This window comes from Dromaius novaehollandiae, chromosome 24 (assembly GCF_036370855.1).
Source record: "Dromaius novaehollandiae isolate bDroNov1 chromosome 24, bDroNov1.hap1, whole genome shotgun sequence".
Lineage (NCBI taxonomy): Eukaryota > Metazoa > Chordata > Aves > Casuariiformes > Dromaiidae > Dromaius > Dromaius novaehollandiae.
Window position 1 is genome coordinate 4818068 of NC_088121.1, and position 24168 is coordinate 4842235.

The window sequence follows — 24168 nt, forward strand, 5'->3', positions numbered from 1 at the left end:
CCGCCGCCCCGGGCCGGGGGCCGGGTCAGCCCCGGCCCGGCCCGGCCCCGCCCCTCCCCTCCCCGTCCCGCGGGGAGCCGCGGCGGCGCGGGGCCTTGTGGGAGCGGAAGTGCCGGCCGCGTTGAGCGAGGTGGGCAGCATGGCCGCCGCCGGCAGGAGGTGAGCGGCCTGGGCCTGGGCCTGGGCCTGAGTCTGGGTCTGGGTCTGGGCCGGGGGCGGCGGCGCGGCGCGGGGGGCGCCCCAGCTCCCCGCCGGCGGCCCCGGTGTCCGGCCTGCGGCGGGCGGGCGGCCCGGCTCCCGCGAGCTCTCCCCGCGCGGCCCCGGGGGCCCGGCGGAGCTGGGCCCGGGCGAGCTGCTCGGCGCCGGCTCCGAGTGGCGGCTCCGAGGCGGCGGCGGCGGGAGGGAAGGGCCACGGCGCTGCGCTCCCGGCCGGCGGCTGTGTGAGGACGCGCGGAGCCCTGCGCCCCGGCGCCGGTCGGGTGAGACGCGCCGCGGCTGAGCGGGCGCCCTCACCTCGCCGCGGGAGCCGTCGCGGGGCTTTGCGGGGGCGTCTGCGGCAGAGCGGGCTCCGCTCGGAGGCGCTGGGTCGGGGGCATCTAAAGGGCTGTGTTCAAGACCACAGCGCGGCTGTGGGGTGCGAGGCGTTGGGGCTGTGGGCGGCGGCTCTGTCAGAATCGGGTTCTCTGACTTCGGTAAGTGCAGGGGAGAGAGCGTGGCATAGGCTTAAGCTGCTTCTGATGTTCTAAAACGTGGCTTAAATACTTATAGAGAGCATTGGGTTTCCTCAGTTTGTGTGTATTTACTCTTACTTAAAGATTTTGGAGTGTTTGTAAATAGGGAATGATGAAATAATTGCATTTCTTTCTGCTAATGATCAGCAGTGTCTAAAAACTATTTCTTACCAGATAAGACTTTAGTAGGCTTTCATTGATAGTTTCCTCTAATAGTGTAGTTCTCAGTTATCCTTATAAAAAGCCTGCAAGATTAATCCTGAGAAGTAGAGTGATTTGTGTTTTTTTTTTTCTCAAGATGTTTTCAAGACCCCTGATCAATATCTGCATCTACTGAATAGAACTTGATAATTTGCTATCAAGCTTTCTTAGAAGTAACTTAAATAGTATCTGGCAAGTCCTCTAAAACAGAGGCTAAATTGGCTACAGAACTGTGGCCCCAGCCCCAACAAAACAATCAGCATTCAGATCAGCCTCAGGTGTGATATAGTGCCCAGAAGTTGCTTTCTCCTAGAGCATCAGATGTTTGAGTGATTAATGTACACATGTTAATTCTTATCTACCAGGAAAAAGGGGAAGGCATCTGAACATAAAGATCAGCTCTCTCGGCTGAAGGACAAAGATCCTGAATTTTATAAATTTTTGGAAGAAAATGATCGCACTCTGCTGAATTTTGATGCTTCAGACAGTTCTGAGGAGGAGGAGGGATTACACATACCACCTGATACACTGGAGGTACTAGGCCTTGTTTTGGAATGTTGGCTTAAATGCTTTTAATTACTTATGTGTTAAGTGTTTGAGTTTCAGTGCAAGGACTGAATGTATTTGGGCCTATGGTGGCTGGGAAAGTTCCTCTGTAAAGATCAACTGCAGCTGTGTAGGTTTGTAACCCTGAAGTCAGCTGTGGATTTGAACTGAGTATGAGGAGTATGTTTAGGACTGTGAAAGCAAAGCCTTGGAGTGTGTTTTCCCTGTGGCTTTGTTTTCTTATCTCCTTTCCCAATTAGAAGTCATTTTACTTCATGTGGTATGCTTTCTCCTTAATATTTAAGCTATTGCAGCAGGACTGAAGTAGCTTTTTTAGCATTTGTAAGACCCTTATTTTTGTTACTGCTTTACACAGTGTTGAGAACAGCCTGAATAAAATTCACTGCTGCCTGCCTTTCTCACCACCCACAAGTACTTTCAGTTGCTACTCAGCAAAATAAGTGGGGCCAAAAAAGACCTGTACAAGCCTTTTCTCAGTCTTGATACCAACTTCTCTAGGAAGCAAGTGATGAAGACGAGGAAGAACATGACACAGTCAAACAGAAGAAAGTTGACTTCATCCCTGTGAGCTTGAAAATGGTTGAAAAATGGAAAAAAGCTGCAGAGGTGAGCAGAGAGATGGAATACAAGGCACTTGCATGTTCTCCCTTAAGACACTGCTCAAAATGTAACATGACCTTTAAAAGCCCAATTTTTGATTTACTCAAAGAGAGAGAGAGAGAAGATGGTGACAAAGTCATATTCAAAGAACTTTTGTTACTTCAGCATGACATGTCTCTGCAGTTTGTTTGGGCCACATGATTGGAGTATCCATGCTCCATCTGAGGGAGAGGCTAGAAGAACTTGAGTGACTCAGAAGAGGTCAGAATGATTAATTTTTCATTTGCTTATCCCTTTGCTAAGCACTGTGTTTCTGACAGCTCCAAGAGCTTTTTAAAGTCACATTAGAGCAACAATGGGACAACTTGCTGCTCCTGACTAAGATGGGGAGTGTAAGGTTAAACTGGATAACTGCTTGCAGCTAAGTCATTGCTTTTCAACCCCCAACCAACTATAAGCCTTACAAATCCATTTTAGAGCAAGTGAAAGCCGCTAGCATTTGTTAGCACTACTTTGACATTTTCCTTCCCATTAAAGGATGGAGTTATTTTGCAATAAAAGTTAAAATATATTTCAATGTTCCTGTCCCAGTAAAGTGTTTCAGAGTTCTAGAATACTGCTTGCTTTTTCTCTACAGCAATCCTTTTTCTTTTTTCCCCAGAGACAACTAACACCGAAACTTTTCCATGAAATCACTCAAGCCTTTAAAGCATCTGTAGCAACCACCAAAGGTGATGATGGTGGGGCTGATCCTAGCAAATTCCAAGTTACTGATGCTGCGGGTGAGTTTTTCACCATACCTGTGTGTGAGAAGGGAAGTCATTTGGTAGGGAAGGCTGAGCTGTTGGAAAAGAGTAAGGCTAAGCGCTGGCAGGAGTTGGCTTACCCTTTTACAGGCTTCACTTCACTTAAGTAATGCATGTCCTCCTCAATCCTTCCTTGCTCAGCACAGGGCTCACTCATTTTTGCTTTCTGTAAAATCTTCTTGTTTAATGCAAGGCACTACACAGAACTCGCATGTCCATTGCTGTGACTGTTTAAAGAAAAAATTTATCTTTTTTGGGAGAGTGATGATAGCATAGAGATCTAGTTACGGATGGAACTTCTGCTGTGGCTGGTGCTGTTTGTTCAGAGAGCAAAGAGATTACCCCTGTTCCAGAAAACTGTCAGTTGTGATCTTCTCATTCAGAGAAGAATTGTAGGGTAAAATTGATGTTTTCTGGAAGTGTTTGGGAACTCCCTAGTTCTGCTGTGGAAGTTACTGGCTTCAGTAACTCACTCTTTTCAGATTAGCTGAGAAACCAGGAATAAATGGAAAATAGCTTGCAAGTGCTTTACTAACTTTTTTTTTTTTTTTTTTTTTTAAGTGTTCAATGCCCTGGTGTCATTCTGCATCCGGGACCTCTTCGGCTGCCTGCAGAAACTTCTTCTGCTGAAAGCTCCAAAGAGCAAACTAAAGTAAGTCTGAGGGGACCTGAGAATGGCAGGTGAAAGAATATTGGTTGGGCTTTTTCGGACCTGAAAGCTGTCTGTGAAGCTGGAAAAAAGTGGCAGCTCTTTCCAAATGCTAGCAAAGTCACAGAATCACAGAATGGTTGAGTTGGAAGAGACATCTGGAGATCATCTAGTCCACCCCCTTCCTCAAGCAGGGTCACCTAGAGCAGATTGCCCAGGCCTGTGTCCAGACAGCTTTTGAATATCTCCACAGCCTCTCTGGGCTACCTGTTTCAGTGCTCAGTCATCCTCACAGTAAAGTTTTTCCTTAGATTCAGACAGAACTTACTGTGTTTCAGTTCATGCCTGTTGCCTCTTATCCTGTCACAGGACACCCCTGAAAAGAGTCTGGCTCTGTCTTCTTTACACACTTCCTTCAGATATTTATACACATTGATAAGATTCCCCCAAGCCTTCTCTTCTCCAAGCTACACAGTTTCAGCCCTCAGCCTTTCCTCATATGATGGATGCTCCAAGTCCCTTAATCATTTTAGCCCTTTGCTGGACTCCAGTAGTTCTTTATCTCTCTTCTACTGCGGAGTGTAGAACTGGACACAGTACTCTAGGCATGGCCTCATCAGCACTGAGTAGAGGGGAAGGATCATCTCCCTTGAACCTGCTGGCAACAGTCTTCCTAATGCACCCCAGGATGCTGTTGGCCGCCTTTGTCTCAAGGGCACGTTGCTGGCTCATGTCCAGCTTCCTGTCCACCAAGATCACCGGCTCCTTCTCTCCAAAGCTGCTTTCTAGGCAGTTGACCCCCAGCCTGTACTGGTGCATGGGGCTATTCATCCCTAGGTGCAGGACTTCGCGCTTCCCTTTGTTGAACTTCATAAGGTTCCTGACTGCCCACTTCTCCATCCTGCCAAGGTCCCTCTGAATGGGAGCACCACCCTCTGGCGTATCAGCCGCTCCTCCCAGTTTTGTCCGTGATTATCTTCGCAGGCTCATTAGCCAGGTCCTTTTTTTCCCCAGGAAGTGCATCCTCTCTAAACGTCAGACTCCAACCATTTGTCAAGGGGATATGGGTTCAAAAGAGAGATGTCTGGAATGACGTGCTTGCACTCAGGAGCAGTGTTAAAACGTTGCAGCTTCTTTTTTTTCAGAAGAAGGGACCAATCCTTTCATCCATACAACTATGTGACTTTAGCCAATCCAGGGCTTTAGCAGCTATATTACACCCTGGCATTCTGAAAGATGGATCATCTGGGTTTGACCTGCTCTCTGTTAGAGCATGGATAGAATGGAAGAAAGCTCACAACTGGGCAAAGAATGGTATAATTTATCCCTTTTTCCAGAATTGCAGCATTACTCTGAAACCTCTGTGTCACATTCCTTGATGCTGTTGTTTGATCTGACTAGAGAGAAGGAATGATGGCTTCAAACTCTCAGATGCTAAGACCTGGGAAGTCTCTGGCTGTTGTGTGGGTTGGTGCCCCAAGAGTCTCAATTGGTCTGCATCCATAATTGAATGGGGAGATCAGCATGGCTCACCTGGGAGCAGCTGGAAAAGGTGCTGGGAAATCTGAGTTCCAGTCTCAACTCTTGTTGGATGAACCAATACTGTAGCTGGGGACTGTGAGTGCAGATTCATATAATAAGCCACTAAGTTCCTAATAAGCTGGAGCTCTCTTAGCCATTGTGCCTGGACCATGAGCTTTTTACTTGAATCCCCTTAGCATTTTCAGCTGGACACAGTTTTGTTGCTTGCTTCCTAGTCTGATCTCTTCTGTTTATCCCAGCGGTGGGTAGAATGAGAATCAGATCTCTTTCGGAAGTGCTTTCAGTTCCAGGATAATTTTTGTGGCGGTCATTGCTAATTTCCCTGTCACAGATGAAAGGAAGGTTGAACTAGACTCTGGATTCTCAGACTGAGCATTGCCACGAAATGGGAGTAAATCCAAATTCCGTGCGCAGTGGCTGTAGAGGGTACTTGAGTGCTGGGTGCAAATGCCAACCTCTTTTGACTCCACAGGTGTGACTAGTGTGGATTGTGTCTGAGTTTTGGCCTGTCCTAGGACTTGGGGCAATTATTACCTCATGAATGCAATGTTAAAAGTTCAGAAAAGACTGAACAAATGTCTCTCAACTGGTATAATCCCAGTAATAGCTTTTCTTGCTACAAGCCAGGCCACTTTTTTCAGGCAGCGGGCCCTGAGCAGAAGATGAGGTAACATCGATTGTGAGCGATTCAGAGAGACCCCCACCAGGCTTTCTGGTTGTCACAGTTCTCTGTATGACACTTGTAGAGGCCTGGATGCCCTGTTGGGAAGCTGTACTTCCATTTGAATTAAATTTTTTGAATGCTGTGTTTCAGCCCTTATTTTACAGAATAGAGAGATTTCTTTTCACCCATAGCAAAGTTGAGTGTGGGGTTTTTGTTTGGGTTTATTTTCTTCTTGTTTTGCCAGCAATTATTTTTGCTCACTGGCCATACCAAGCAAGTGAACTCGCTGTTCTTTGTGCTGCTGAAGTTTTTTATTATTTTGTTTCTCTTTTTAATTTTCAGAATGGTCCTCCCTTCCAGCAGCCCACTTTGGAGCAAGCTGCGATTGGACATAAAAGTGTACCTGAGCTGCACTATCCAAGTAAGAAACTTGCATTGTTTGAACAGCACGTTTACATTTTCAGTCTGTGCATCACTGGGCTTTTGTTTAAGGTATGTTGGAAAAAGCCAGATGGGCTTTTGCGTCTGCCTACAACTTGACTAAAAGTAGAGCCCAACCATCAAACATTACCTACTTTAACTGCCTTCTTGTAGCCTCAGGTGTTCTTCCTTTTGAAGAAGCAGTTACTCCAGTTTGAAGGTGACTTCCTGGCCATTACAAGACTGGTAACTCCAGGTCTTGTTTTTATGCCTTCCTCTGTAGTGGAGGGTAAGATTCACTGGCTGAGGTTGCCATCTCCAGGTATGATTATGCTCCACCCCCTTAGGACATCCCATCTGTGCCAAGTTGCTTGTGTTTCAGTGACAGCACAGGGCTTATTTCTACAGGAGATTCCTTCTTCCCTACCTCTTCCTCCCTCTACCCCCAACAATTTTTTTGGAGATGAAACTGAGAGATCATTTCATTATGTGCCCCAAAACTTGGAATATTTAAAAAAATAAAATGCTCATCCTTCAGAAGCTGAGAGAAGGAGACATAGGGAGAGAGAAAGAAAGTGGTGAGGTCCTTTAGCTTTGAGCTGGCAGAATGACTTAGCAGAAAGCAGCATTTTGTTCTGCAAAGCAGGAGAGCTTTTTCTTCAAGTCTTGGTGCTTCTCACCAGCAGCAAAACTAAGAATTACATTAGGAAAAAGCAAGAAGAAAAAGCAGACAGTTCAGTCCCATTAAAGTAGTCCCTGGTCCTGTGCTTGCTTCTGAGTGCCCTTGATCCCAGGCTTCACTGCAGTGTTTTTCTGGTGTAGTAGTTTCTGAACAGTCTTCCCCTTTCTTGTTGGTAGGTGAGGGACTTTGCGAGGGAGACATGCCCAATTCAGAATCCTTGCAGTGAAGGAGTAGAACAAGGAGGAAAACTAAAAGCAGAAAAACTGCCTCTGCTTCTAGCCACTGAGATTGCAGGCAAGAGGAGACATTTCACCAGACAGGACCTCTTTCAAATTGAAATGACAGCTTAATGTTGCGCCTTCAAATTAGAAACTACAAACCTCTCTGGGCTTGGCCTCCAGGTGAACTGATCCGAACAACTGAAATATCAAAGTGTTGTTTCTTAAGCAATCTGTGTCTAACCTGTTACTTGAGCTGGAGTTAACCTCTTGATACCCACATGACATTCCAGCTCTCTATTAAAGAAATGTTGGTAAAATCACGTACGTCATCACATAATTCAGATGGTCTATTTCCAAGCCTTGTGTTAGCTGATGGCGTCTTCATTGTGCTTTGGCCCTTTGCAGTGAGATGGCAAAGGTGTGGTATCATGTCTTCTGTAAGGTGTCTCAAAGTGCAAATAGGCTGAGTTATTGCAGTATAGCCAAGCCAGCTTTTGTGTGATGAGCTCAGGTGCCAGTAGCCATACAAGTTCAGTAACCATGAGTTCACATTTGTAGAGATATGTTTTGGGGGGAGTTTATTTACCCTACCGTGGGCCTGCTCCTTTCCTGATACTGCTGGGGGTCTGTTTGGGCTTGCTCATGGGCAGGGGTGCCCTTCCAGTCCTTTGGTACCACAGAGGTACTTGGAAACAACAAAGTGCAGCTGCTTAGAACAGTGGTAAAGGAGGAGGTGAGGGGGACTATGGACTGACTGTTATGCTTTTCCCTGTAGCTCCTGTCTTGTTTAACAGAAGCCTCTGTTGGAGCAGCAGTCCTTCAGCATGTCAACTCCATAGTACCTTACTATTTGTCCTTTCCAAAGCAGTGCCGTATACTTCTTAAGGTAAGGGGACAAGCTGTGGCGTGTCATTTAGATCTGAAGTATTTTTCTCTACCCTTTCAGATGAATCTCATGGTATTTGGGCTAGATTGCATGACAGTCCAATCTCTTGGATTCCTCTTCCCTTGCTTTTTCTTTTGGTCCTGGAAAGGATCAATGCCTTTCAGGCCTTCTGGGTACCATGTGGCTCTTTCACAGTGATGAGTGGAGTGGGCATGTGGCTCTGCATATAGCTGCTGCTAATCGCTATGCAAAGTGACATGGAGGTGTTCTGGGGAAGCTGTCTGTTTCCTCATCCCAGATGGAGTAATTGCTGCCTGTGTGCTGAGTCTGGGTATGCATCTGTGATAATATTTCACTCTCAGGAGCTGGGGGTGGAATATTTTTGTGGCAGTTTAGTCACAACTGCTGAGTGCTTAAGAACAACAAAACAAGGAGGTGTGGAGGAGCGGAAGAGGGCAACAGGGTGGTGCTTAAAGGGCAGCAACACAACATTTAAATGAATTTGGGAATCCTTTGATGCTAATGATGGCCAGCATAAAGTGATGGGAGAGACCTATGCCTCATATCTAAAGGTCTCTGCCAAATGCTACAGTAGGGATGGTATACAGATGGTATGTCCAACCCTGCAGTGTAGCCAGAATCTTCCAGGTTTCTTCCAGAGCTCATTAGTGGAGATAAGCTAATTAGCTCTGATTTGCTATGTGGCAAGAAAGGTTGATAAATCCAGAAAACAAAGCCTGGTCTCCCCTGTCCAGAGTCAAGTGCATCTTTAATAGCTCTGTTAGAGAAACCAAAGTATGCTGTTCATAGCCAGAACTGGAGTATGACTCCTGGTGGGCAGTTGCTTAAACTTAAGTTGGTCGTGCCTTAGATGTTGCTTGTGTCCTGCAGAAGTTAGTGGGAGACATACAGATGACTTTCTTTGGGTTGGAGGATGTACTAGCCAAATGTGTTTAGTGTGTTGCCTTGTAGGAGTTGATGAGGAATCTTTGCAAAGCCCAGGAGATTGAATCACATGCAAAGGCTGGTGTCTGTAGTCAGAAGCTTAAATCTGTATTTGGGCATGTAAATAAAGATGTGTGTGTTTTCAGAGGTGTTAATTTTGGACAGTTTCCTCTGTATTCATCATGGGAACACTGGCCTTACCCTTTTGTGTGATCTCACAGCTAGAGTATGAGATTCTCTTGTGATTGGTTCTGTGACAATAATTGGCCATCCTTGTCACCTTCCTCTTCCCTTGCACTTCTGTGGCAAAGTGTCCCTTCACTTATCTGCCTCTTTTCCTCTCCAGCAAGCAATTCATCTGTGGAGCACAGGTGAGGAAACAGTGAGAGTGTTGGCCTTCCTAGTGCTGAACAAGATCTGCCGCCACAAGAAAGAGATGTACCTAAGTCCTTTGCTCAAGGTAAGGCTAGTACTTGCTTTACTCTGCAGCTCTTCTTTCTCAAGTTATATGCAAATGCCTTAGGGGGCATGAGCTGTAGCCTGCAAGGCAGGGCAGGTGCTAGAGGTGATGCTGGCTACACCCAGAAAATAATACAGGGAGGAAACTGTGTGGGGCTGAAGAGTGAGATCCTTCATATTCTCACTGCCATTCCTGCTGGAGGCACATAGGCAGGGTCTCAGCAGGGAAGGCCTTTGGTGCTCATCTGACTGCAGGGTGAATACTCATCCACCAAATTACTGAAGGCTTTCTTCAAGTGCTGACACACCAGCAGTGCTGCTGAGCTGCTCTGATGTTTCACCTAGTTGCTGGAGTTCCCAAATTGTCCTATGGTAGCTTGCTTAGGTGCCACTGTCATAGAAGAACAACTGTGTTAGCCACTGTGACCAGTTACAAACGTATGGCTCAAAGCCATCTCACAGTTCCTTACTTTCTTGTTGTGGAGAAGCAATGGTAGGGACATCTTCAAGCTCTGTGATAAAACAATGTACAGGTGCAAAAGTACTCTCTTCCCTGTCTCTGCTGAAGAAGGAGCAGGCTGGGTTGTTATTTTTGCCTATACCTTTGAAAGGCTTGCAAAAGTAACACTCCTTTCACAATTTTAGAATACCAGGGGAGGGGAAGGTTGGTGAAAGACTAGTTTTGTTCCAACTGTTTTATGGGGTTGTATCTTGTCCTCTTTTCCCCACAGCAAATGTACATCGCATTTGTGAAGAATTCCAGATTCACATCTCCCAATGTCCTGCCCATGATCAGCTTCATGCAGCGGACGCTGACAGAGCTGTATGCCCTGGACACGCATACCTCCTACCAGCATGCCTTCATCTATATCCGTCAGCTTGCCATTCACCTGCGCAGTGCCATGACCATAAAGAAGAAGGTAGGTGCCCATCAGTGTGGAAACAGTACCCTTCTATGGGAAATATGTGGAGAAGGAAATATTACAGCAGCCGTGTCAGGCTTTTTGTGATGACTATAAAGTGTCAGTACTTGTCTGATCCATTTCATGATGTGCTAAGGAATTGTTTTGCCCTATGGCAGGGAAGCTCAGAGCTCACCCCATGGCTGCCTATGAACGTTCTTTGTTTTTGTATTGGTTTGCATTTTCAGTATGGAAGGAGAGAACAGACCACTGCAGAGTAGGAGCCATTTTTCTCTCCCCAACTTGCAAGAGTTGTGGCATACTTTTTCCCTTTGTGGAACTGGTGTTGTCAGCCACTGTTGCAAAGCCCCGGAGTAAAGATGATTAGGAATCAGCCTGGTGTGTGCATCTTTCCAGTGCAATGCCCCTGGTGCATCTCCCCCATCTTCTCAGTAGCTGCTTTTTCCCCATCCATGCTATTTGGAGGGCTTCATTGAGCAAAGCAGTTCAGACCCTTTAGGGAGCTGCCCTGCTTTGTGCCACCTCCAGTCTGACCTGGCAAATCTGAGTCAGATTGCTAATCCTGGCTTTATTCATGTTTAGCAAAACAGACCCCTATAGATTAATGGTTCGGCTGCTTCCAAACATTGCAGGATTGGTGACCAGTTTAATCTCCTGGCTCTTCAGACATGGGGATAAACTGAGCAGAGATAAATGAAGTCTGGGCTGCATAGTCCCTAATTGGATTGTGTTGGCTTCTTGGACCCTCAGCCCTGGCCCAGACAAGGCCTAAATCTCCTTGATTTCACAGCTGGGGAGGGCTTTGGGAACTTTGACATCAGCATGACCAAAATGCACAAATCCCAGCAGCAAGCCAATTTGAATTGAGCAGTGGGTGGTTGTGGAAAGTGGGTTACGAGAGGAGTTTGCTTATCCATTGTGCAAGGGAAGGTGAGAACAGACCTTCTTGATGCATCTCACAAATAGTGACTTGCTATGAGAGTGCTGCCTTGTCCAGCTGCAGCCTAAGTCCATACCACAAGGCTTGCACCAGTGGCTGCAATTTAGGATTTCTGTCCTTTTTCCAGGATTTATGCACCTTACTTCATTTCATCCATGCAAAAGAGGAGGTGACCTGGACTTTGAAAGTCTGAGTGAGATGCAAGTTTGGGCTGAGGCCCCTCATTAAGCACAGTCTTGTAAGACCTCAGTTGATGCAGTTCTCTGGATTCTTGGGGCTACATGGGCCTGTAGAACTCTCTGGAAAGGGTGTCCTTAAAGGACTTCTGCACTCTTCTGGGCTTTTATTTAATCTAGTACTGCAGGCTGTTCAGGCACATGCAGGGAGAGGGGAGGGGCTTGTCCAGACATTCTTGAAAACAATACCTCTTGGATTTGTGGAAAACTTGGCCCACACCTCCCCATACCACCTGAATAGTCTGTTGCTTGAGCATCACTGCATATTAGAGACAAGGCTGGCTTCTTGCGTTATTTGTGTTGGTAACCATGAAGGCTGGCTTATAAAGAGCTGAAAGTTTGTTCTTGACCCTACTGTCTGTCATCTTCACTCTGCAGTTGGAAAAGACACTACTAGGACAACTTTTTTTTTTTTTTTTTTTTTTTTTTTGCTTGTAGGAAAAAATACTTAAAACAAGCAGCAGGCATTGCCTTTCAAAATTAGTGGGGCCTGTCCCTCGGCAAGTTAAGCCACTACTCAAGGGTGATTTTGGTTAATACAGCTGAGGGAAAGGAAACCTCTACTGGGAAGGACAAGCTGCTACGTAACAACCAAAGGAAATTGAAGCTTGCAGGAAATTCATCTAGGTTTTCCCTCTCTGCACTCAATCTGAACTGTAGCTTTATATGCTTCTTCCCTTTCCCCCGCCCCCCTCCCCCCCCCCTTTCCTCTCTGGTGTGCATAAGGCAGACTAAAGGCTGTTGGCCAGGTGCCTTCCAGCCTTGCTACCTGTGGGAGACCAGGGAGTATACCAGGGACTGTGGGTAGATAGAAAAGTTAGAGGATTCCTGGGGATGCTTGGCCACATCCCACCATCTGCTGTGAGCTGGGTCATTAAATCATCCTTCTCAAATGAGCTGCACTTGTTAAGAAAGGCAGTCTGCATGTTGCTCATTATTTGCTGCAAGGCACTAGCTAGCACCAAATCACAATGTTGTCAAAGCTTCATGCACACATCTGAACTTGCTGGATGGGGAGTCAGAGCCACCAGCATCAAAGTCACAGCTAGAATGTTAGCTTTCCCTCTCTGATCACTACACTTTGTCCTCTTGGAGACTGCTGGATAAAATTGGAGTCTGGTAGAGAAACCAAAGTGAACTACTCAAAAGCCTGATTTCTCAAGTTTGCATCTGTGTCCCTCCCTTTTTTGCAGGAGAACTTCCAGTCTGTTTATAACTGGCAGTATATCCACTGCCTGTATTTCTGGTGTCGGGTTCTCAGCACAATCTATCCCAGTGAAGTCATGGAGCCGTTGATTTATCCTTTGACACAGGTCATCATTGGCTGTATAAAGTAAGTAGGATTTTTTTTTCCTTTCTTGACAATGCCTACTCCTCTCCGCTAAGGAATTGATATGGCGGAGCAGTTACAAAGGGATGTTACTGTGTGTGATTTGGATTTAACTTTACATTGTAAGGAATCAGAGGGAGCTGCTTTTGTGAGGCATTTGATTGAAATATTCCATCTAGAAATGCACTGTGTGTGACCATGTTTCCTGAGGGCATTAGGGGATTGTTTCAGAGGAAGCCAGTACCCCTTTGTTTCATTAGCTAACATCATGGGCTCATGTCCATGTAGAACCAGATACTGTGTGCAAAGGTTTGGGCTTGAGTTTGGCACCCATATGGTTAGGTGGTGAGAAAGCTTAGGAGAGAATAACCTACACTGCACTCAACTTTTCATTGTAAGGAATTTCAGTTCTTCCTGTTCCAATGTCCAGTTCTGGTCCTTCCATGGATTCCCATATTGAAGAAGGACCACCTGATTTGCAACCCAGTGTCAAACTGCAGCTATTTCTGGGGTAGACTCAAAAGTAGCTAAGTGGTGCCCAGTAGCGAAAATAGAAAATTTCATGTGAAATTTCATGAAAAAGCATGTGAAATTTCTCTTCCTCTGCATTCTGGAATATTTGCAGGGTTTGTGTGGCCAGGTGGCATTTCTGAATAACTCATGCACTTATATTAATGTCTAGTGGGGAGCTGGAGACCTGAAGCAGTACAGTGCAATAACTTAGTTGCCTAGTCCAATTCTCTGCTAAAAAAGCACATGGTGCTTGTACTTTATCTCTGAAGAACTGTTTCCAGGAACACAAACCATAGAAGAATCTGTTCCCATGGTTATAGTGGGATCCCATCCTGTTAGTGTGTGTGCAATGAGATGACCAAGCTGGGAGATTGAACCTTTAATACCCACCAGTAATTGTACATTGTGCAGGAGTGTACAAAGTAATGTACTGACTTGCCTTAGGACCTCCCAAGAGACAGTGGCAAAGAACAGAGTCAAGTCCTTATCTCCAACTCTGTGAATAGTTAGGTTTTGTGTGTGTGTGTGTGTGTGTGTGTGTGTGTATTTGTTAGAAGTTGAAGGACTGGGGATACATCTGCTCTTTCTACATCTGCTGAGGATTTCTTGCTTGCTTTCCACCAGTTTGTGTGTTTGTATATGAAACTTCTGTGCTTTGAAATTGCTGTTACTAATGGGCATAAAGGGAATTTCTGAGTCTCTGGTGATCTCTGAAATCCTGTTAGCTCTGTAACTAGATTCTCAGCTTTAAAATACCACCCGCCTGGTCTTAAACTCCAAATGGTGATGAAGATAAGCAGGTTTAAACGATCGTTAGAGCGTGCATACATCCCTTTCCCCATCCCCCCATCTGCACAGGCTGCTTCCTACTGCTGTTGCAGAGCTTTAATTGTTCTGCAGATAAGTCTATGCAGTTTTCCACCTGTCTAGGCAGATAAATCAGCTAACTGGGGCCAAGGAAAGGTGAATTGGGTGAGGCCCGGCAGCAGCAGCAGCAAATGGAATTTGTTAGCATCTGTGATGTACAGGACTGCTTGGCATGAAGTACAATGGCCATCCGACAAAGCTTCAAAGGTTTGCGAGCCCAACAGAATGGGCTTTAGGGTGGAGAAAATAGAAATAGATGCCCAGATGTGAAGAAGAGCCAATGTCTAGGCCATAAGAAGGGGGTAGGTAGATTAGCAGATAGGGGGTGGGGAGGGGTACAAAAAGATGAAGTACCCAGCCAGGTCTCATCTTCTGTCTTGTCACTCTTATGTGGCTGTGGCTTCTCCTTACACAAAGGGGATCTTCTGAGGCTCCTTGTTGGAAATGGAGGTATGGAGAAGTTTAAGAGGATATGAAGTCTGCAGATCCTCCTGTGTGGCTGAATCATGACTTACTCTCTGGTGAGAAGGGCCACTGTCTTGCAGGGCTTTCAGCAAGGCCGTTCAGTGCACGCTTCTTTCCCCTTGCCTTCCACCCTCTGCAGGGTGATCAGTACATGTTTGCAGGATTCTCCTAAGAACTGTAAGCTATTTATACTGCACTGTAGACTGCCTGTAGGCATCTTCGGTTAACATTGCTAGCTCAGTCAGTGGCTGAATGCAGCTACTGAATTTTATGTGTGTAGGATTGGGACCCCTTGAGGGCAAGGGGGCTGGATTGACAAAATAAAGTTGGTTCAGCCTGCAAGAGGTTTTGGAGGTGGGCTATATTTTGAGAGGTTCACAGAATGGTTGAAGTTGGAAAGGTCCTCTGGAGATTAAGCCAATGTTCTTGTTCTTCCTCTGCACACAGTGTTTAGATTCTTAGCTGCTACAAGTTGGCATGGCTGTTTTGATACTACTTTGTATCTGCTGAGGGATTATCCATAGAAGAATGAGGTCCACTTTAAGCTTTAGCCTTCAGAGAAACTGAGTTGAAGGGCAAGATAGCCAATAGCCAAAGGAGTATATGAAGCGGCATTGGTCTGAAGAGATACGAAGCAGAGTTGGTTCAGCTTCCCTCTGGGATTGAATGGTGTGACTACAAAGTAAAACCTATGCATCATCGTAGGGGGAAAGATTCATGTCACCTATCCTTCAACATGCTACCCCATATTTCTTACAAGGGAAACAGATGGGCCCTTGAGGCAACTACTTAAACCTGAATTCTGTTGATAGTTGTGGTAGAGGAGTTAGATAATGACCTGATGAGAAAGAACAGATGGTGAGAGATTGCCATGAATGGCTCTTCCCTTGTATGTATATCCTCTAACCGAAACACTGAAGGTAACGTTGCTCTGCAGATTGTCTACTCTGGCCTTGGAAACCTTTGGGAACTTCTGGAGCAGGTTGTATTGGAATGTGCAATTTCACCTCAAGTATGTGCAGCTATTCCTGCTGTCATGATACAGCTCCATGGGCTTCAGCTGCTTGAGTCTGTTCCCAGGATCTCTGGTTCCTTCCTCGATAATGGTCTCTTCCCGGTGTGGGTGGCTGTGCTGACCAAACTGAAGTTGGCACAAATCTGTCTCTATGCTGTAGTCCCCTGACGTAGATATGCCTAACAGTTGAGGGTCATGGAAGAACCCAGCTGGCTTCTATGCAAGGTGAGAGGGAGAAGAATCCAGCCTGGAAGTCAAGGTTTTTTGCTTAATGTACTATTTTACACATTTCTGGGAGGCCTGTTAGGGATATGCACCTGCTTGGGGGCTGCTTAGTATTTGACTTGTGAGCAGATTTCCTTGTGGAGAGGGGGAGTGAATGAGCCAGACTGCTAGTTCTTCATGTTACTCTGTGGAGCTCAGCTTTGCAAGATGTGTATATGTGATCAGGTAGTAGGGAAGGATGCAGTGGAACCTCTCGATCCAGAATACATGCTTTCATTTGTGCTCCTGATGTGGCTGGCATAGTGCTCTTGGGAATGTTGTCAGAGTAATAGTGCTTGGAAGGACTGTCCTTGCCTGAGTGTCCCTTGTACCAGAAGGTGGCGCTTTGCGTCAAGCAAAAGGGCTGGGGGGCGGGGGGGCTGTCTTTGTACAAGAGGGGATGCACTCTCAGTGCTACACTAGCTTGTCGCATGAGGGGACTGGAGAATGGAGAAATTACCATCCATTACAGGTTTTTTGCTCCAGGCAGGGACAAAGGCAGAATTTGAAATGTGCTTAAACAAGATAACTAATAGCAGAAGGTTGCCTGCCAAAATCAAAATTAGCTCACTAGTTTTCTTGTTCTCCCTTCTTGCTCTCCAGCGTAAAAGAGGTATTAAAAATGTATTTTTTAAATAACACATTTCAGAAATGTTCCCCATATGTCCACAAGTTACATGCACTCAAGATGTGGTCCAGGGAAGGTAGACCACTAAATGGGATAGTGGTGGAACTGATGGTTTCTCAAGGTCCCTTTCTAGCCTAGTTCACTGTACTTTTGTGATGTTGGACCACTGTGGGGCAGAGGGAAGGAGTCTCGTTGCTCAGTTTGCTGATGGAATTGCTTTGTGAAAATCAGTGGTGTTGCTCTTGCAAACAGCTGAAAGACTACAGTTGGCTTGACCATTGGGGCAGCATTGTAGATATTGCAGAGATACTAGGATACAGAAAGAGATGAAATTCCCTTTCCATTCTTTGCCTTATGCATTTCTTGGTCTCCATAGTACATATGTGGCTCAATTTGATCTGTCTGCTTGTGCTTGTCTGAGTTCATATTTCTGCACACAGCAGCTCTGCGGAGGCTCCTACTCCGTGTTATCCTCCTCTTCCCATCACTGTGGGAAGTGTTTTTCTGACCTTGTCTGCATGGCTTTCTACCTTGCTCCCAGTCCAAGCTATAAACAAAGTCCCTCCCTGGCTTATAGTTAAAAGAGGATCTGTGATGCACCTTAGCTTTTAGTCTCTGGACTCCCAGCATGTACAGAAGAGAAGGGAGGTACAGTCTCCTTGCAGAGATGCAAGGAAGGCCCTCATGTCCCTGAGCAGCTTTCCTTGGCTGACTAGTCTTGGTGGGCAGAGACTGGTGTTGAAAAAGCTTTCTCTCTTCTCTCCAGCTAAAGGAAGGTTGTGGCCACCCAGAAGCATAACAGAAGGAGCAGCAGCTAGTAAAAATAATCCTTGAAAAGCCTTCAGGCTGTTCTCTGCACCATAGCATATGCCCTGGCTGCATGAAAGAAGTAGGGCAGGCGTGCTCCAAAGGACAGAGGTTGTAAGACATTAGAGAACATTCTCCTTTGAGATGAAAAGCACAAGCTGTAAACTCAGGCAAGCTAGTTTGAACCTCCTGGCGGGGCCCTGGAATGACTAGGCAGTCAGCCTTCCCTCAGCAGAGCCTGGTCTCAGGTCCCAGCTGTGTTTTGCATTCCCTGTGCATCCCAGCCATCGGGAAGTTAAGCAGATTGTTGCATTGCAGAGCACTCTAAAATTAATGGTCTTGGTTTACAGTAAATCTATACATTTAACAGGTTTATCCCTCGATCAATTAATTCCTGAGGAAGGCTTTCGTCATCTCCAGTGGTGCCAGATCAGGGGTGCAAAGTAGATTTATTTCTATAATGGATCCAATGATAATTATTTCACTATTTGGTGGAGGGGGGAAGAGATGAGATGATTTATGGTGCCTGGTCAGGCAGTTTTTCTCTCCTGGGTTGCTCAGCAAGCTCTTTTTCCCTCAGGGGAGGGGTTTTGTTTATCAGACTTGAGGCTGTTCTCTGGGAACTGCATTTTCAAATTTCACCCTTGTAAATGTTGGAAGCATCAATGTCTTCAAGTACGGATCATTCATAGTGAGAGGTTCTAGAGTGATACAGTAATGAGAAGTCTGACATAATTCAGGGGTAGGCATACGGCAGTGGTCTGTATTATCACCTCTGCTGCTGGCTGACATGGCATTGGGGGAGCTGACTGTCCCTTCTGTGTACTCACCTTACAAATGGAGTTGGCTGTGCTTCTTTCCCCTTAGACTCTGAGGAGGACGGTGTTGTCTAAGCTGAAGCAGATAATGGTTTGAGGTGTGGGTCAGAGAAAGGCTGGCCTCTTCTGTGCTGATCACTGGCTGTGCAAATGTAGGTATCACCTCTCTGAAGGAGGTAGGAGTAGCCCAAATGCTCCTCTGCTATGGAGAGCGCTGAATGCATTTGGCTGTGAGAGGTCCCTCATTCCCATGCTGTCCTTTCTGGCACACTGGTTGTTGGTCCAGCTCGTTAAGCCTGAGTGACTTTCCACACAAAGTGTCACTAAGTTCACAGCAGGAACTCTATCAGTGTGCAGAGAGTAGGTAGCCTGAAATGGGGCCTCCTTGTAGCCTCCTCACCCTGTGTGCCAGCTGCCCCCCCTTTCTCAGTCACACCTACTGTTTGAAGTGGACGCTTTACTGCTGGTTCCTGCCTCTTTTCCTCACATAACTACCCCTATTGGGATCCAAAAGTGCCAAACACAACAAAACAGCATCAGTGATAAGCTTAACTTGCAAAGCTCTCATTTTTGTAGCCCTTTCTCCCTCTGCTTTGCCACCTTTATTGCTTTGATTTCATACTTTGGTTAGCTCAGTCTACACTTTCCCCCAAATGCTACTTAACCACAGCGCTTGCTGGTACTCCAGTCAAACTGTGTGTAGGTTAATTTTCCTCAACTTTAAAATCCATGTATAAAGTTTTCTGAAACAATTTATGACCACAATGTATTATCATGGCAAAGGACATGCTACTTAGTTGCTCACACTCATATTTTGTAACACGCAAGCTTATTTCCACTCCTGAGGCTAAAGAGCATGAAGTTTCATGCTCTCCCCTTTGTGTCCAAAGACAGGCAATAGGGAAGACACTGTAGGCCTAGAGGCTATGTTCTCATGGTAATAGCCCCTATTTCACATGGCAGTCACTTCAGGGCAGTTGTGACCATTGCTGATTTAAAAATCCGGACACTTTCCCCGCCCGATTCACTTGGAAGGTAGAGTGTAAGAGGAGCATGTCCAGTTAGAGACCAAGGCCAGAGGAGACTGAATAAGTTTGTACAACTAGTGGCAGAAGCTGAAAACCTGGTGTCGGAGTGTTACACCTTTAATGTGTGCAAATTGTTTCCCACCGTGGGATAGCTTGAACAGCTCAAATAGTCTGCTGTGCAATGCTAAAGCTGTCTGCATTTTGTAAAGAGAACAGGAAGAGTTCTGAAGTATCACTGAAGGCTGTAGATTCAGTTTCTTTATCAACTTTGTCTAATATTCTTTCCTGTGTTTCCTCTCCAGGCTGGTACCCACAACTCGTTTCTACCCCCTGCGCATGCACTGCATCCGTGCACTTACGCTGTTGTCTGAAAACACCCGGACCTTCATCCCAGTCTTACCATTTATCCTGGAGGTTAGTCAGTGCCTATTGATCCAGCAGCAGCTGATGCCTGACATCATGCTTTGGAGCAAGAGCTCCCAAGGTTGCATGCTTTGCTCAGCTCTCAAAATCCCTGGCAAACACCATCAGACAGTGTATTGTGTGGTTAGTAAATAGGATCAACTCTTACTGGCCTAGGAGGTAAGAGTATCTGAGATAGCTGGGTGCAAAAAAAGTATTTCTAGAATTCTGGCAGTCTCAAGATCACCTCAGTGAAGGTGAAGATCTTGCTGGAAAGAGGAGGATGTTCATTCCAAGAGAATACAACTGTTGAAAATGAATGCTGTACCATCCTTAAATAGTCAAGGTTATTTCTCCCTTCGCTGTCTCTCCCCTTCCAGCCTTCATGCTCACAGTGCTTAGAGTGGGCCTGAAAGGAGCTGGAGCTTTTGGGTGGAGTTTTTCATATTCTTATGCATTTCCATTGTTGTCTGGCCTGGGACAAACACACACCTCTTTGCCCTTCCAGGATGCTATGTTATTTTGTAGCAGGTGGAGGCTGAGGCTTCATACTTTTTGGCATCATGTGTGGAAACAGGTTCATGTTACAAAATGTAAGTCTGAGCTTTTGGATTGCTGAAAACATAGTGTGGAAATAAAGTCAAATAACTTGAATTTAGAGGTCACCTTTGTCCCATCCCTGACTTGTGGGGAAAATTGGGGTTGAAATGCCAGAAATTTAGTATTAAGTCAATTGTATTTTTGTGTTAAGAGTACATTTATTGGTAGTTTATATGTAATAAATAGGTGTGTTAATGATGAATCATTGTATACTCTGGCAGATCAATAGGTGGTGTAGAACTGTTCCATAACACTTCTAAGCAATGTGCTTATAACCAACTGCAACACAATTCATGTCTGCAGTGCGCACTTAACCTGTTTATGAGCATAATCATGTGTTAGCATGAGTCTTGACATAGCAAGGCCTCACACTTACTGATGCCAGGTCCTGATCGTATTAATTCTGATGCACAGAGCTCTGTTACCTTCCTATGTCTTATAAGCAGGTTGATGCAGGTACTGGATGATTGATTAACCAGTCAACACTGGATGCTTCATGTGAATGCAGAACCAGAGCAATAAACCCCACACTGGCCAAAAGAATTGAAACACCAGTATATAGATGTGAAGTGACAGCTTAACAAGGTACAGCTCAGCTGCCAGGGCTGCATAGAGGTACTCTGTCAGCCTGCTCTGCCTATAATACAGGCTGTATTAGGACAAACCTTGAGAAAGGCAGTATAACTAATGCCTTTGACACCTGGAGTAGGCAAAGGATTTGCCAAAGAAGATGTGGATGCTCAGCTGGTTGTTGTAACTCCCCAAGCTGTCACAACTTGATCCTACTAGTGTGCTCATATATTAACATGAGGGGAAAAAAGTTTCTAACGACTTCAGGCAAAGGGAAATGGAAGGATAAGGCCCTTCAAGATTGAAGAATTCATTTAGGAAAAAGGCCCCCGTGAATGCAACCTGGCAAAATTTACTGTGTCTTGTGAAAGACCGATGCCTTGCATCTTCCCTTACAGTGATGCTAACAGACCATCTAGCTTTCTTACATATCTGACTCCCAGCGTATCTTTCCACATAGCTCTTTCTAGCCTTGCTGTTGTGAGCTGGTCCAGCCAAATTTCACTGGAGAGCAGTGCTGTCACCAGGAGCAGGACAGGAAAAGGAATATAAAATCTACAGTGGATCAGCATGAGGCTAGATGTTAGGAGGGGAGGAGTGAGGGAAACTGCTCTAATAAACGACTTGAGCCAGCCAGGCTCATTGCTAATCAGATTCTGTTGAAGCAAAGGCTTTTGCTGTTTTATGTTGTTGTAAATGTCCTTTGCAAACCACATCCTCTGAATCTGTGGAAGCCAGTGATGTTTATAAATCTCCTGCCTGCCCACCACTGCTCTCTGGCCTGTGTGACTCTGCCTTTGCCTGCTTCCTTCCTCTTGTTCATTCATATTTGAATTTCTGCCAACCAGATTTAGTGACAGAAGCATCTCCTTTCCATTTTGTGAGGTAGTGGGACTTGGGGAGAGAGGAGATTGTGCTTGTGTGTTTTTGTGTGTGGTTTTTTTTTATGCTCACAGACAAAGCCTTCTCCCCCTCTTTTGCATTCTGACCTCTGACACTTTGGCTGTAACCTGTGTATCAGGCCCCAGCCAGATGTCACCCCATGCTGAGCTTTCTCCCAGCTTCCGTAAGCCCCCAACCACATCCGATTCTGCTGTGTGTGTTTGTGAGGTGCTGCTTGGCTTAGCTTTTCTGGGTTGTAATAACAGAGATGGGGGAGGGTGAATGTGTGCATGTGCGTTGTTCTCTGTGCATGTTCTTTCACATTACTTTAACAATTACATTGCTTTAACTTTTATAACCCAAGGTGACTGGGATGGAGTTGAACTCTCTAATCTCCCAGCAGCTGCCAGCCTTCCTCCTCTGTGAGGAATCCATCAAATATATTCCCTGTGGAGTTTCCAGGAACAGGCAGGAACTACTCCCTTTGCCCCTCCATCTCTTCCCACTTCCTTCCTCCTCTGTTACAGATATATCTGAATATTCATACAACTCATACTATGTCTCGCCCCAAGCTGTCTTTGGGCAGGAGATGTTACTGCAACTGTGCAGATGGGATAGCAGGAAGCTTTAGCCTATAGAGGGGAAGTGACCTGCCCAAAGTGCCAAGGAGTCTGGCAGTGCTAGCTGGAGAAGCCTCCTGATGCCCAGCTCAGTGCTTTTGACTATGAGCTCATTTTTACCAGTTCACAAATTCAGCAGTGACTTACTCAATAGACATTTAGTCCTGTGTCACCCTGTGTTATGAAACAAAATCAGTTTTAAGCCCACTATCCAAACCATCGTAAGACTGAGGGATCTGGTCAGTTTGCTGGTACTTGGCAGGAGTTAGCTTTGGGGGAGTTTGCAGCCTTCATTACCCAGTGTGAGATGTGTTCCATTTGATATGAAGGAGGAAAGACTGCCTAGTCAGTGTTGCCACTGTATCTTAGTGTCCCTGGAGCCTGTGACCCTATTTTTTTGTGTGTATTACAGGCTGATTGTACAAAAGGAGGCTCTGGTGCCACTTGTTTTTTGGAGACGGCATGGCCTTTGTATAGCCTCGGAAAGATTCTGTGAAGCTTCTTGTGTTACGAGATGATCATGTAACTTTGTGCTTCCCTTCCCCCCTTTGTTGAGGAAATTCAACCCTTGCTACCCCTTCTTTGAGCCCTGTCACTGCTGTGCTTTCAGGAGACAACAGATTGAATGTTTGTGCAATTCTCTTAAGCACAGGAATTCCCCAAGCCTCTGCCAGTAGAAATGAGCTGGCTCCTTGATGCATACTGACAAGGGCTGATGTTCCCCAGCACTGGCATCCAGTGCCATCTCTTCTTGGACTTTTTTTTTTTTGGGGGGGGGGGGGGGAGTGCAGGAGCAGGGGGGCAAAGGAAGGAGAAGGCTGCTAAAATTACCTCTTACATAGGAGGAGAGGCCTTGGGAAAGAGTAAAGCAGGCAAGTTTTTGTTTATGTATTGCTCCCCCTTAAAGGGCCTGTAAGATTGCAGGCTTTTTCTAATTTTTTTCAGTGCTTCAATTATTTGGTGACTGACACTAGTTTCTGTAGCAGAACTGGTGGCTCCCCTGCTGGAAGGCAAGTGTGGTTAAACAAGGTGGAAATCTCCCTATAAGCAGACTTGGTATGTCAATTTAAAATTAACTTCCTCAGAAGGATGAGGAAGAAGGCTGACTTTGACATGGTTAGAAAGGAATAAGTTTTTTACTGTAATGCTGAAATGACTTGTCCCATTTCAGATATGCAGCTTGCCTAGGAGAAAGTCCCCAGGGGGACTGCATTCCCCAGGGGAGAATGCGACGTACGTGGGGGTTAGAGGTGGATTTTATGTCTACAAGGAAATCGGCTGTTGCAAAGATTGGGGCAGTGATAATGCTGGACATTGCTATATGCTGAAGCATGGATCTAGAAGTAGTTCTCTCCAAGATGTGGGCTCTTTCTCTCCTTTACACAGAGGAAAATCTAGGGCTTTAGACAGACTAAGCTCAACTGTTGCACTAACTAAAGATGCATTCCTCCTCCTTTCACCTTGGAGTCCTGGTGAACAAGAAGTTAAATGCGAGCTAGCAGTGTGCCTTGCGTCAAGGAAGGCCAACGCATCCTAGGCCGCATTAGGAAGAGTGTACCCAGTAGGTTGAGGAAGGTGATCCTTCCCCTGTACTCAGCACTGGTGAGGCCACATCTGGAGCAGTGTCCAGTTCTGTGCTCCCCAGTACAAAATGAACATATTGGAGTGAGCCCAGTGAATGGCCACGAAGCGAGTAAGGAATCATCTGTCATACGAGGAGATATTGAGAGAGCTGGGCCTGTTTAGCCTGGAGAAGAGAAGGCTGAGGGGGCATCTTACCAGTGTGTGTATAAATACCTGATGGGGGGAGTAAAGTTGGAGCCAGACTCTTCTCAGTGGCACCTAGTGAAAGGATGAGGCAATGTGCTCAAAATGAAATACAGCAAA

General features: G+C 45.9%; 1 protein-coding gene across 2 annotated transcripts in view; it reads left to right on the plus strand.

Moving 5' to 3' along the window:
- Positions 1–7: 7 nt before the first annotated feature.
- Positions 8–24168, plus strand: part of NOC2L (NOC2 like nucleolar associated transcriptional repressor) — a 58510-nt gene continuing 34349 nt past the window's right edge. Inside the window, exons 1-11 of one of the 2 annotated variants that reach the window (XR_010392838.1) lie at positions 8–159; positions 1298–1466; positions 1998–2105; positions 2761–2881; positions 3467–3557; positions 6103–6181; positions 7859–7969; positions 9261–9374; positions 10105–10293; positions 12666–12805; positions 19510–19621. Coding sequence is in view for 1 of the 2 variants with exons in the window: in XM_064525522.1 (XP_064381592.1) it covers positions 140–159; positions 1298–1466; positions 1998–2105; positions 2761–2881; positions 3467–3557; positions 6103–6181; positions 7859–7969; positions 9261–9374; positions 10105–10293; positions 12666–12805; positions 19510–19621 (1254 nt within the window). In the remaining variant the exon portion in view is untranslated. The remainder of the gene's footprint in view (positions 160–1297; positions 1467–1997; positions 2106–2760; positions 2882–3466; positions 3558–6102; positions 6182–7858; positions 7970–9260; positions 9375–10104; positions 10294–12665; positions 12806–19509; positions 19622–24168) is intronic. The other variant, XM_064525522.1, reaches the window with a different exon arrangement.